General features: G+C 34.7%; 1 protein-coding gene across 8 annotated transcripts in view; it reads right to left on the reverse strand.

Annotated features, from left to right (window-relative positions):
• The window catches only part of cnksr2a (connector enhancer of kinase suppressor of Ras 2a), a 676,696-nt gene that overhangs the window by 420,397 nt on the left and 242,721 nt on the right, over window positions 1–13,578 (reverse strand). For 4 of the 8 annotated variants that reach the window (XM_051926925.1, XM_051926924.1, XM_028799447.2 and 1 more), the window contains exon 4: window positions 10,923–10,946. The exons of the other annotated variants lie outside the window; for them this stretch is intronic. In XM_051926925.1, the coding sequence (XP_051782885.1) occupies window positions 10,923–10,946 (24 nt within the window). The remainder of the gene's footprint in view (window positions 1–10,922; window positions 10,947–13,578) is intronic. 8 annotated transcript variants of the gene reach the window in all.

A 13,578-nucleotide genomic window follows, 5' to 3' on the forward strand; every position in this document is an offset into this window, starting at 1 on the left:
CACCACCGGAACCTCTGGGAGACCCTCCAGATTTATAGGGTGGAGGGCAGTTCTTGGCAGTGTTTGCAAAGTGGCCCACCTCTTGGGGACCACCTACAAAATACATGGAACACCGGCAGTTTACATACACAAACAAATTAAAAAAAAAACAAGAGTAATTCACATAAACATCATAAATCAAAGAATAAAAAGTGAACACGAGAGGCATAAACCATGAATTGGAACCCCAGCCAGGGCTAACAATACTAAATTAAGAGGGATAATTTTTCTCTTTGACCATTTGTACTTTTGTTACATTATAAACAAAATGTTCAGGTAGGGCCTACAAAAATTAGTATTAAAATTTTATCACATTCCACCATGACTGTGGATATTAACCTTCATCTCTTTTTATTTTTTTGAAATGTATTTCTGTATTGCATGGTACGTTTGCATTAACATTGAATGATATCATTGTATTTATTTGAATTGTTTGTGAATATATTCAGTGTTGCGACATTATACAATATGAAAAACATAAAATAAAGTAAATTTAAACACACATACACACAAATCTTGTTAATGCAATCTATATGATAAAAAGATCAATCAATCTTTAATATAGTCAGAAATCCCACAAAAGCCGTAATAGCAAAAACAACAGGTATTACAAAGAGTGTTAAAGAACTAAAAAATAATTTAGCCCTCCATCCTCCAGAAATAAGGCAGCCACCGAACTCATAAGCTGTAGTCTACAGTGGCTTTCTTAGGGATGTTGGAACAGGACAAGCAAGTAATGAAAAAGTAAGCCACAGCTCTAGAAGACCAGGCCTAGAGCTATCCAATAGCTATCCTCTTTAGCTATGCTCCCATGACAGTAAATCAACACATTTTTATAGCCTGTAAAATCAAAGATCAAAACACCATGATCTACACTACTGAGGGCAGATCTTGTAACAAGTGCCATTATCCACACTGAAAAGAAAGTCAGTGGTCACAGTGCTATGTGTTGGGAAGAAAGTGAATGTTAATAGCTATCACTTATGCATGGTACCAGTGTGCAGTGTTCCCCCTCCTTATGCTTTTCTACTTCTGCACAGGATATATATTTTATGTGGGAAAATGAGATATAACAGTGAAATAGTGCTTACAAAACAAAACGTTCTATAAGGAGAATGCTGGGTGCTAATGGGGTAAAATGATAACATGAGTTAATTTACTCATGGTTAAATTCATGCAGCAAACAGCACTCAGGGTTGAAGGCAAAAAGAAGAAACCTAGAAAAAAATAAATTTAAAGGGTATACTGTGTAAAATAAGTCAAGTGAAGCAGAGAGGTGTGGGAAGCCTATAGCTCTCTGAAGCTTAATCTGCTTAATTAATTAATGAATTAATTCCTGCCCAATACAACATTGTCAAAATGCTGCCAAGCCAACTCTGGGTTTGCAAGGTCTTCAAATAATGCTAAAAACACTTTTCAATGAAGGGCTAACTGGGCAGTCGGATAGAAGACTAGACTAACAATTTAGTAATAATGGACCCAATAATTTAATTTGATTCAGAAAAAGAGAGAGAGATGGTGATGCACATTATCAGCCTTACTTTGGGAGCTTTCAATTGCTATTATTATTCTTTACTGGACTATACTTGCTCACGTTTTCATTTCCAGTCAGGAAAATGACTTGTGACACCAGATTTACATAAAACTACCAAGAAACAAAAATAATATATTAGGTGTAGTTGATATCAACTATGAAAACTTTAAAATCTAAACACAAAAAGGACAACCAGAAAAAAGAATGCATTAACATCTTAGTACAGGTCAAAACAATGATGATGTAGAAAGATGACTAAGATGATGCATAAACGTCACTAAAATAAAAACATATGCAATGTTAAAATGTTTTACGTTGATTATGGTATGAACTACAAGGAAACATGCATTACGTGTGTCTAAAATATCACTTAGTTAAAATATTATATTAGAACAATCTAGACGAGAACAGGCCATTTAGCACAGCAAAGCTCAGCAGTCCTATCCACTTAATTCTTCTAAAATAACATCATGTCTTGTTTTAAAAGTACCTGAAGTCCAACTGTCTACCACACTACTTGGTAGCTTATTCTATTTGTCTATGGTTCTCTGTGTAAAGAAAAACCTCCTAATGTTTGTGAGAAATTTACCCTTAACAAGTTTTCAACTGTGTCCCCGTGTTCTTGATGAACTCGATCCATTGTACTTATTTCCTTCATAATTTTAAACACTTCAATCATGTCTCCTCTTAATCTTCCTTTGCTTAAAATGAAAAGACTCAGCTCTTTAATTCCTTCCTCGTAATTCATCCCCTGTAGCCCTGGAATCAGCAAGTTGCTCTTCTCTGGACCTTTTCTAGAGCGGCTTTGTCCTTTGTGTAGCCTGGAGAACAAAAACTGCACACAGTACTCCAGATGAGGCCTCACCAGTGCATTATAAAGCTTCAGCATAACCTCCTTGTGGTGATTTTTAAACGGTGTGCCATGGCACAGAGGTCCACAGGTGTGTCGCAAGATTTTTTTAAAAACAAATTAATTAAAGCCTTCTTTTAAAATAATATGACACAAAAGAAGTCTATGATGCAAATTTCATTCCATTTTAAATGATTTATATATCATTTTAATAATATTCATATACAATATGTGAAATATATAGCAATAAATGTATAATTTCATACATTTATAACCAGTTTACATGTCTCAACTTGATAAAAATTTGTATGCTATAATCAATTTATATGAACATTTACTTTAATAATATAATTATGATTATGTTGCATGCACACTGTGCTATATAATTATTCCAATGAATGTGTCAAATTGTCAAGCATATCTAGTGCCCCTATTTATCCCACACTATGCCGCATCTGAATTTGATCACGAATACACACGTAGAATAATAATAATTATTATTATTATTCTTTACTACTCAAAGCGCTTTACAAAAAGCCACAGAGAGGACCCAGGACGTGAACCTATGATCACCTTAATGCAAAGTAGCAGTGCTACAACTGTGTCAGCTGCTCATAATACAAGTAACAGCACCTGATAATTTATAGTATTATTTTTTTTATTAGTGTCATAAATATATAGTTTTAAAAAGATTTTTAAAAAGCCACTTTAAAGCAAAAAGGATAGGAAATTACTATTTTTTTGTAAATCAAAATTGTACCTATTTTTTGTCAGATCAGCAAAAAATATATTTTTTGGTGTGACGCAAAATTTTAGTAATTAGCTTAGGTGTGCCATGAGATGAAAAGAGTTGAAAATCACTGCCTCAGAGTTGTACTCTGCACATGGTGCTACATAACCTAACATTCTGTTAGCAATCTTAATGGGTTCTGAACACTGTCTAACATAGTCAACTCCACTATGACTCCTAAATCCTTCTCCTAAGGTGTACTTTCGATTTTCAGACCTCCCATTGTGTATTCAAACCTAACGTTTTTACTTCCTATGTGTAACAGTTTACATTTACTTACATTTCAACTGCTACAAATCTCCACATGCCTGTATGCTGTCCAAGTCCCTCTGTAATGATTAAACGGATTCCAGATTAACTGCCAATCCACCTATTTTGGTATCATCTGGAACATTAACCAACTTGTTACTTACAGTATATTCCTATCCAAATCATTTAAGTCTGCTACCATCTACAAACAAATTACTAAACTCCCACTTCTTTTAGTTTGATGCCCAACTTCACATGTGGCACCTTATCAAATGCTTTCTGAAAGTCAAGATAAGTAATATCATATGCCCCACTCTGATCATACCCTTTTGCTTTCTAATAGAGTTCCAACATCTTAGTAAAACATGACCTCCCTCTTCTGAACCCATGCTGCCTGTTCAGTAAAACTCCTGTTCTTGCCATGTGTTGCTCCATCTTATCCATAATACTACAATTCCTTCCATTAATTTATCTGTGATGCACATTAAGCGTACTGGCCTATAGTTGCTTGAATCTGCAAGGTCACCTTTTTTTATGTGACAGGATAATATTTGACTTTTTCCCGGTCCTCTGAAATTTCCCCAGTGCACAGTGACATTCTAAAAATATGTGTCAAGGATTTATATATTTGCTTGCTAACCTCCTTATGAACTCAAGGATAAATATTATCTGGTCCTGGTGATTTGTTTGATTTTAGCCTGTTTAATCTGAACAGCACTTCTCCCTCTACAATTTCCAAATCCTTCAGTACCTCCGTAGTAGTCCCTTTTACTGCTGGGAGGTTATCTACTTCCTCACATGTGAAGACCTCAGAAAAATGCAAGTTTAGAGCATCTGCTATTTCACCGTCTGTACTTTTTATTTCCCCTTTACTATTCACTAATGCACTTCTCCTCTTCCTTAACTGTTCTTTTACTAATAAAATGCTGAAAGATTCTCTTTGGTTCATCTTTCTCCTTATCTGGTATATTCCTCTTTAACTGCCTTTTAACCTCTCTAATATCCTTCTTAATGGTGGCCCTCATGTTCTCATATGCCCTACAATTTACATTGGAGTTATTAATCATGCAAACCTTATACAGCTGTTTTTTTCCTTTGCAGCAACGTTTCAACTCTTTACTAACTCAACGCAGAGACTTTGCTGCATCTGCTCAAAATGTGCCCTACCAAAGTTAAACTAAACAGTTTTACTTTTTGCCTCTGCACTCTTCCAAAACACTGAGAATTGTATTATATTATGGTCACTTGACCATGATAGTTCAATCACCTCTACACCCTCAATTCTATCCTGATTATTACAAAATACTAAATCTAGACAGGTTTAAGAAACAGTCACTGATTACTTCTAAAAACGTATGCTCGTGCGCCACTATTTGCATGGTTATCCTAGTTAATATTCGGGTAGCTAAAGTACGTCATGACTATAATATCCATCCATCCATTTTCCAACCCGCTGAATCCGAACACAGGGTCACGGGGGTCTGCCGGAGCCAATCCCAGCCAACACAGGGTACAAGGCAGGAAACAATCCTGGGCAGGGTGCCAACCCACCGCAGATGACTATAATATACCAATGCAAACTTACCTTTTTAATATTACTAAAAGATGCATTGAAATTACTGTCTGCATTGGACAGTCTATAATACTTTTATTAATTTATTAAAAATTAAAAACTGAAATCTCTGTTTCTTATAATTATTCAGAGCCTTAGGGCAGTAGCAGAACCTCAATGTAGCAATTACAGCTAAGAGTCTTCTTGGGTAAGTCTCTACTCTGAGAAATTAGATGAGAAGCATCTTTACACTGCCATCATCAGGTCCTACCACAGATACACTAGGGGCTTTAAGTCTGGGCCACTCAAGGACAGTCAGACTTGTCTCAAAGTCACTCCAGTGTTGTCTTGCTGAATACTTTCTGTCATCGTTATGCTTAAAGGTGAACTGTCACTTCAGTCTGAGGTTGTGTGCACTCTGGAGCAGATTTTCTTCAGGGACCTGTCCGTATTTGGTTAGAGTCATCCTTTCCTCAATTCTGACCAGTCTCCCTGTCCCTGCTGTTGAGAAGCACACCAATAGTATGATGCTGTAACCACCACAACTTCACGGCAGGAATGGTGTTAGGAAAGTGATTAACAGGACATGGGCTTCATCAGACATAGTGCTTGAAGTTCTGCCCAAAGATTTCAATTTTTGTCTCATCATACCAGATAATGTTTTTCCTTGTGTTTACAGTCTTTTAAATGCCATTTGGCAAATTGCAAGCGAGCTGTTATATGCTTTTCACTAAAGAGTGGCTTCCATCTAGCCACTCTACCATAAACATTTTATTGATGAAGTGCTGCTGACATGATCATCCTTATGACAAGTTCTCCCATCCTGCAGAGGACTTCTGAAGCTCTGTTAGAGCTAGGGCTGGATATCACCACTGATGCCCCAATTCGATTCCGATTCACAACGTTCTGATTCGATTTGATATTGATTTTATCTTGACTGAATTAGTGTGCATTGATATATTTGAAGTGCAGGCTTTTTTAGAAATGATTTAATCATGCATAGTGAACATTAATATAATGTGACAAGCTTAAGTAACACTTTATTTAAAGGGTGTCAAGCTCAAGAGGTTACTGTACTCCAGGGAACTTAAAGCTTTAGAAACAGTTTTGTGTCCTTTCTCTGATCTTTGCCTCAGTACAGTTTTATTGCTGAGGTCTATAGAGAATTACTTGGACTTAGTTGCTCTCCTGACATGAAGTGGGAATTGTGGGACCATATATAAACCGGTGTAGGCCTTTCTAAGCTATGTCCAATAAATTCAAGTTGCCACAGGTGGACGCCAATCAAGTTCTAAATACATATTAAGGAGAATTAGAGCAAACAGGATGCACTGACTACAATTTGGAGTGCTGAAACAAAGGGTCTAAATGCAAATGAAAGATTTCAGTTTTTGATTTTAAATCAATTTGAACATTTGAAACATGTTTTCAAATTGACTTTATGGGTTGTTGAGTTTAGATTGATAGACACAAACAGAACATTTATCCATTTAAAATTAAATCTACAACAAAGTATGTAGACAGTGAAGGAGTCTGAATACTTTCTGAATCCATTGTATTTGGAACTAAATCACTGAAGATTAAGAAATCCTGGCTATACTTGCTCTAGTAACAGACTTTACCAATGGCACATTAGGCAGACAGCAAGTTTTAAAAGATCACTTTGACTTTTGACTTATGATGATCACTCATAAGTCATTATCGATTACTATGAACATTGATATTGACGTCTACCCCCAGTTGTGTCCCACCCTTGAGAGATCTACTACATCCAATCACACCATTCCAATGGAAGTACAAATTCTATTGGAGCATGGTTTCCTTTTCACTTCAGAGATAACTTGCAGGCATATCAGGAGTATCTCAACTTCCTCTCAATTAAAATGCGTCTGCTATCATGAAGGCTATCATTCACAAGTCCAGGTTTTTCTTACAATGAAAGAGCTCAAGGTCTAATTAAAAAGGTACGAGCAGAATAAGGGATTATTAACTGTGACTGCTGCAAAAGACTGACCCCATGTTTCATACTCAGTGAATGAACATAACAAATGGACACAGAGAATAGGAAACACCAACATTCAAAAAGACATTTAGATAATCTTCTGTTTTCACTTGCCATTTTAACAGAGTGAATGATGAGTTATTTAATGATATTATAACCCACACAGTTTAAGATCCATTTTCTGGGTTCAACTGGGTTGCCTGATCCCCCATACCAAAAACAAATACTATATTAGAGTAGACGTGTTTACAACTGAATGCCTTCCCTGACTCACAATTTAGTTGGCTTTTACAGCACGCAAAAGGGATAGTTACCTCTAAGTCCAAGTCACAGGTGTATACCCCACCATATTACAATATCTGAAGACGTCCTTTAAGTGAAGACAGCATACATTTAAGAGGAGAGGATTTATGATTTATAAAACTGACCATAGGTGGGAAGGTTTTAGGAACATGTATTTGTGTGTATGGATATTTTATAAAATTACAGTAGTTGCAGGTACTTGTTAGGGAATAATCCTACAATTTTAGTTTCATTTCACATATGTTTATAAATAAGGTCCTGGGCCAAAATGCTTTGAGCGCAGGGCACTCGGAAATAATGTAGCAATGATAATTATAATTGTTGTTTAAACTGGACAGAATAATGCAATGGTTTTTGTAATTTTTAATTATTATTATTATTTTTTTTTTTTTTTTTAAATTGAGGTTTTGGTAATTTCTCATCCCACATTTGTCCCACGGTGTTAATTCTGACTGCTCCTTCCCACTCTGTCTTGTGTTTCACGGGACCTCAACCCCGATGAAAACCTATACTTTGCATTAATACAGACATTCAGAATTATTTTATTAATAAAGTGCTATTGAGCAATCCCTATTTGACATTATTAATATTCCATTAGTTATATCTTCCTATTTTTTATTTCTAAGTACAGCCACAGCACTTAACTCCAACGAATCTTTCTCATAGCACTATCAGATCTTATTTCCTATAGTACATGACTTCTTTAGGCAGCATAATAAGTCATTCCCAAGCCAAGATCAAAATTCCTTTCAAGTTCCCTCTTAGAAAGGGGTCTAGCCTGGTGTTCTTGTAGCCTAACAGGTTGTGACATCCCTCCAACCTAAACATCCTTAATAAAACCATCTTGCTGGGGCAGTTCCCAAGCTGAATGTTTTAAAAGCTAAAATGTTCTCATTATCCCAAACATTAAAATTATATTATTTGAAATCACTAGCTCCCTCAGGTCTAAATCTTAAATGAGCAACATGTTCCCACCTTCTTTGCTTAGGATTCATGCGTTTGTACCTAGTACACTGAAGGTCTTCTGGTCACTAACAATCTTTCTCTGAGTCAGTGACCCATACAGTCCTCACTATAGTACTCCTTTGTATATATTTATATTAATGCTTTAGAGCAACTTCATAATGTTAATCATCTCGTAATTATTTCTGCTCCTGCATATTAATGTTACGGACCTTGTCCATTATACATCTTCTTGTAAATATTAATTACACTAATTGCCAGCTTTTTGCTGTATGCTAATATGATATTCAGTTATATAGATGTTTTTGCTTTTTTTACAATCCCGAATGTAAAATTATCTCTGCTGTCCAAATGTTGCACCGTGGACCTGGTAAACGTAATTTTGTGTCACTGTTCAATGTACCAAGGTACAATATATGTATAGTTGCTAATGCAATAAAGTCCATTTGACTTAACTTGACTAGTGTCTTTGCCAGATGATTTCTTTCTTCCTCCCAGGGCACCACACATGCTCACAAATTCTACTGCTTGACAGAAGCCTCCCCTGTGTTACCACTTAGGTGAACAAATGAGTTATGTTATTGCCAATTTGGGACCTTGGTGGCATCCTTTCTAGCCAGGCACCACTTCAAACATAAAGAACATAGATGACCATGCATTTGGTTTAGATATGCATGAAAAATAAGTAAATAATCGTTCCTTTTCATAATTATTATCTAGCATATTAACTAATATTTAAAAAGTGAATGGGAAATAAGTAATTGAAGTATGAGGTAACCCAATTAGGTTTCACTAGAGCCACTTTTATTGCTTATACTGTTCTAAAAGAAACACCACAGCACTTCTTCTTTGCTTAAAATTCTGAATGACTGCTAAAAACAGAACAGTGTCACTGCTTTAAGAGATGTGTGTTCAACTCCTGTCCATTAGATTTGCAACTTATTCTAAATACATTAGTGTGACATCTGATGCTCCTACTCATACCACACACATTCAGCTGTGCTAGAATTTACTGTTTTCTAAGCTTCCTCCGCGAATGATGTTTAACTGAGAAGCTATATCCTGTGACTCACTGAACAGTTCCTCGCATGCACTTAGGAAGTTCATACAGCTAACTATGTCATAACTGATACTAAACTAAAAAAAAAACTTCTCCCATGCCCCAATTTTTTAAACATTTTATAATTTTAAAAACAAGGTCATGTATAACTGCATCGTTACCGTTTTTTCTTCACTACTGCTACACTTATTAATAGAACCCTTCCTTATTATCAGTGTTTAGATATTTAGCTTTTGCCATTAAATTATTCAAGTTTTTTGTACTTTATGAAACGTAGAATATAAAAATTAATCATCAGTACAATAAAATGAACATTTCTTTAAACTAGAAGCTCATGCATGCACTGAAGAAGTTGATCAGTGTTACAAGTTTAACACAATGAAGGGGTATGAAGCTCCAGAACTGAATTTCAAGTATAACTAATCAAAAAACAGCAAACCATTTATTGAGAAAAGTGAGTGTGAATGTTTATCCTAATGCATGCAGTTTTGATCTTTTTAGTCGATAAATAATTTTTTTTTTTTATAAAAGAAAAATATTTATAGATTTTATCAGCCATTCATATAAAGAATGGCAACCTAACAAAACAGTTGTGAATATGAAGGTAAGGTAATAATAATTACTAATCATGGTGCTGGAGAGGGGCAGTATTTCACATCTACTTATAAATTTCATGAGCCCATTGTTTTCATTAAAAATTCACTGGGATCAGACACCTATCCAGCAGCATCAGAACACTCAAGAGGATGGTAGTCTATCACAGGACAACTCTCAAAAAAGGCCTGTTTAGAATCACCAGTGTATCTCACATGCATGTCTTTGTGATGTCATAGAGCATTTAAGTACCCACAGAAAACCTGTGTAAACAAGAGAACACTCTAGACAGTATATGAGGCATACCACTGAACACTAGACCAGCATGGTGCCCAATATTATGAACACAGTGAAATGCAAAATTACACTTGGTAGCACTTAAGGCCAACAGCATGTCTCTCATCTATGAACTTTTCCGGAGAATAGATCATTTGAAATTAGGCCAGAAGTATAGAGGAATAATTTAATGAACTTTTTCCAACATATAGTTCACAAAGAATACCAGCAGATTAAGGACTGCAAAGGGGAAGGCATAAATAAAAGCAAGAAAGTAAAAATCAACAACGGAAGAACATGTTAAAGTCAGACCAAAGAATATAGAAAAGTAATGGCCAAGTGTTACGAAATTTGGGAGGAGACTATCATAGAATAATGCAGGAAGAAAATCATTCTGTAATCAAAATACAGGAGATGCCATGATAATGCTGTTGGGATGAGCAGAAGACTAGCACAAAGAAAAAATGGAGACCTTCAGTGTAAAGAGGTCCGGCGTTATAAAAAGGATGTTTCTTATGATGTGACAATATTTCTTTAAAGTATGACGTATAAACTATTTGTATTTCAGTGATATTTTTCATTTTAATGGCTATCAAAAATAAATAATTTGCTAAGCATTCCCATTTAACCATTATTTTATGGTTACTTTTATAACCCTGGAGAAGACCACAACTATTGAACAGAATAAACAGCACTGAAATGAAGCCTACCTTTTACTTATCCTCAGAAAAGCCCTGGTGACAAAGTAAAACAAAAAAATAAAATAAATTAACAAAAACAGAAACAAAAAATTCACATGGTCAGCTAAAATGCAAATATATTTGCCACATATTAAAAGCATGCAATTCTGCAGCTGGCAAAAAGAAATACCAAGGTCAAACAATATAAAATGAGTAATACTGATCTTTTCTTTTAATTAATGGTAGACTAGCTTTCATTAACTGCAGCTATTCTTTATTATTATTATCTAACAATAAATTAACAGTGGATTTTAATCATATTATTATACTACAATTTACAAATTCAACATGTATTCTACATTTCACACATTAAAAAAATAGAACTTTTCTGTTTCTCAGTTAAATAACAGTAATTTTCAAGGTAATTTATCCACTTAAAATAGTAACTGTCTAATTTTCATGGAAAAAGTATACCACTACACCCACCAATGGTACATTTTTATAAGCAGATACTGTAAAAGTTTTTTTTTGTTGATCTGTGAAAAAAATGTCATACTTAATTACCTATAGATGAACAATATGGCGCAAAACAAACAACACTTTAAAAATTTCAATACACATATTTGTAGGCTGCAGCTAGACTGGTGGATTGAAAAACCAACCTTTTTTACTTTTTTTTTTTTAATGCGATTCTTTGTAGTTTTTTTTTTTTTTAATCTTATTTATTTATATCTGATCACAATATTTTACACAAGCAGCACTGTGCAAATGATGGACAGTATTTTTTTAGTTTTTAATTATTGGTTGGTACAACAGGTAAACTGCAGCCTTCTCTAACCAAGCTACCAGATATTTCTTCAAATGTGGTCGCATTACTGTAACATCTGTCTAGTTTCATCCACAGCCCAATCAAACAGAATTAAACATAAACACCTCTCAGTAGCTCAGTAAGGAGTGTTGTGTGTTGATTAGCACATGTGAGTACTCATGACAATAATGTCCCTGTAAACATATGAACCTTCGTTCAGTTTTTATTTAGTGTTGGTCATCTGTGGTAAAGGCTAAAGGTGCAGAACAGATATCAAACATTAATAGACATATAAAAAATAGTTTGTCTCAAATATGCAACATAATCATTCCTGTTCAGAACTGGAATCAAACTTGAAAGGATCAAACAAAAAGGGAATCGCAGTTTCAGATCAATGCTTGTATTTTATGTTTTTTGTTGCACACACAACAGAAGAAAATCCAATCTGTGAGTGAAATATATGAATTGTATATATAATTGTTATGAGGATTTAGAGTAAGGAATCTCAAAGGCTGCTTGTTCACCTTCAGGAACAGTATGGTGATTCAACAGCGACTCTAGTGGTGACACGGACTCAAATTTTGCACTGCACTGTATGTAGAGGTTCTTCTAGAGGCTACAAATGATATCAAAAACATCCTCTTCCTTTTAGAGATTTCAGCTTTTGCTGATGTAAAGGCTGAAATCAAAATAAATCATGTCAGAACTTTTTTCAACTTTAGACAGTGTTTTTTTAGTGTCTTATTGGAGGTCTTATGCATTTTGATAGACCCTCGTCCTTGCATTTCTTTATGAGATATCCTGGAAGATTATTCTTGTGTAGCTGTATAGAAGAATTTACAGTATCTTCAGTTTTCTGTTTGTTTAAATTTAGTTGGGAAAAACGTAGGGGAATGACTTGAGAACATGGAAATGAAGCAAAATTAAATATTGTGCAAGCGATGTGATGAATTATTGCATAAAAAATTCAGTACAGTGTAATAAAATGTATACTAAAACGGGTCTGTATCTAAGGAGTGACACTTCATAGGAGTGACATAATAAAGGAGTGATATAAATACTGTATTAAAGGAGTAACATTTTATTGGAGTGACATAACGATAGAGTGACAAATTATGATTAAAATTTTATTTCAATAATCTGTTATCTTGCTTCAACAGAGAGCAGGAACACAACTGAAAGTATGCTCACCAAAAAATCATTGTCGCCTCATCTACCACTTGGATGGTTGGTTGGATGGTTACACTACTTTGAAATTTATATCTGAGGTTTCACTCCTTTGTTATGTCACTCCTATGACATGTCACTCCTTTGAATAGGACCAACTAAAACCTTTATAATGAATCTATTTACTGAATAAGACCCTAATCTAATTTGACCCATAAACAAAAGACTGCCTGAATTCCAGTTTAAAATTGTGCCAAACACATTCTGGTTCAACAGAATGCAGAATCTAAACAAATAACATGTGGAATTAGGCATGTTATAGAAATTGTATATCACATGAAAAAGGACTACTTAGTTTTATCAATTTGGGGGAGACACTACATATTCTATAACAAAGTAAATTTTGAAAGTTTTATAGTTCAACTTCAAAAGCAGTAACAGTCTGTGAAACTTTGTGAGAAGGGTGAATTTTTTTATAAGACACTATAAATATACAGGATACTGTAGAATATCGACTCCACTTTCCATGATACAAAATATAACAACTATGACAATAAGAATGGACCTGGATGTGGACAAATTTGTTGGTACACTTTCATTAAAAAGAGGAACACACAAATGTCTTTGAAATAACTTTAAACTGATACAAGTAATTGGCACCATCATTGTTTATTCCATATTTAACAACAATAAAACTGTGCTTTAGAGTTT

Source organism: Erpetoichthys calabaricus, chromosome 4 (genome assembly GCF_900747795.2).
Source record: "Erpetoichthys calabaricus chromosome 4, fErpCal1.3, whole genome shotgun sequence".
Taxonomy (NCBI): domain Eukaryota; kingdom Metazoa; phylum Chordata; class Cladistia; order Polypteriformes; family Polypteridae; genus Erpetoichthys; species Erpetoichthys calabaricus.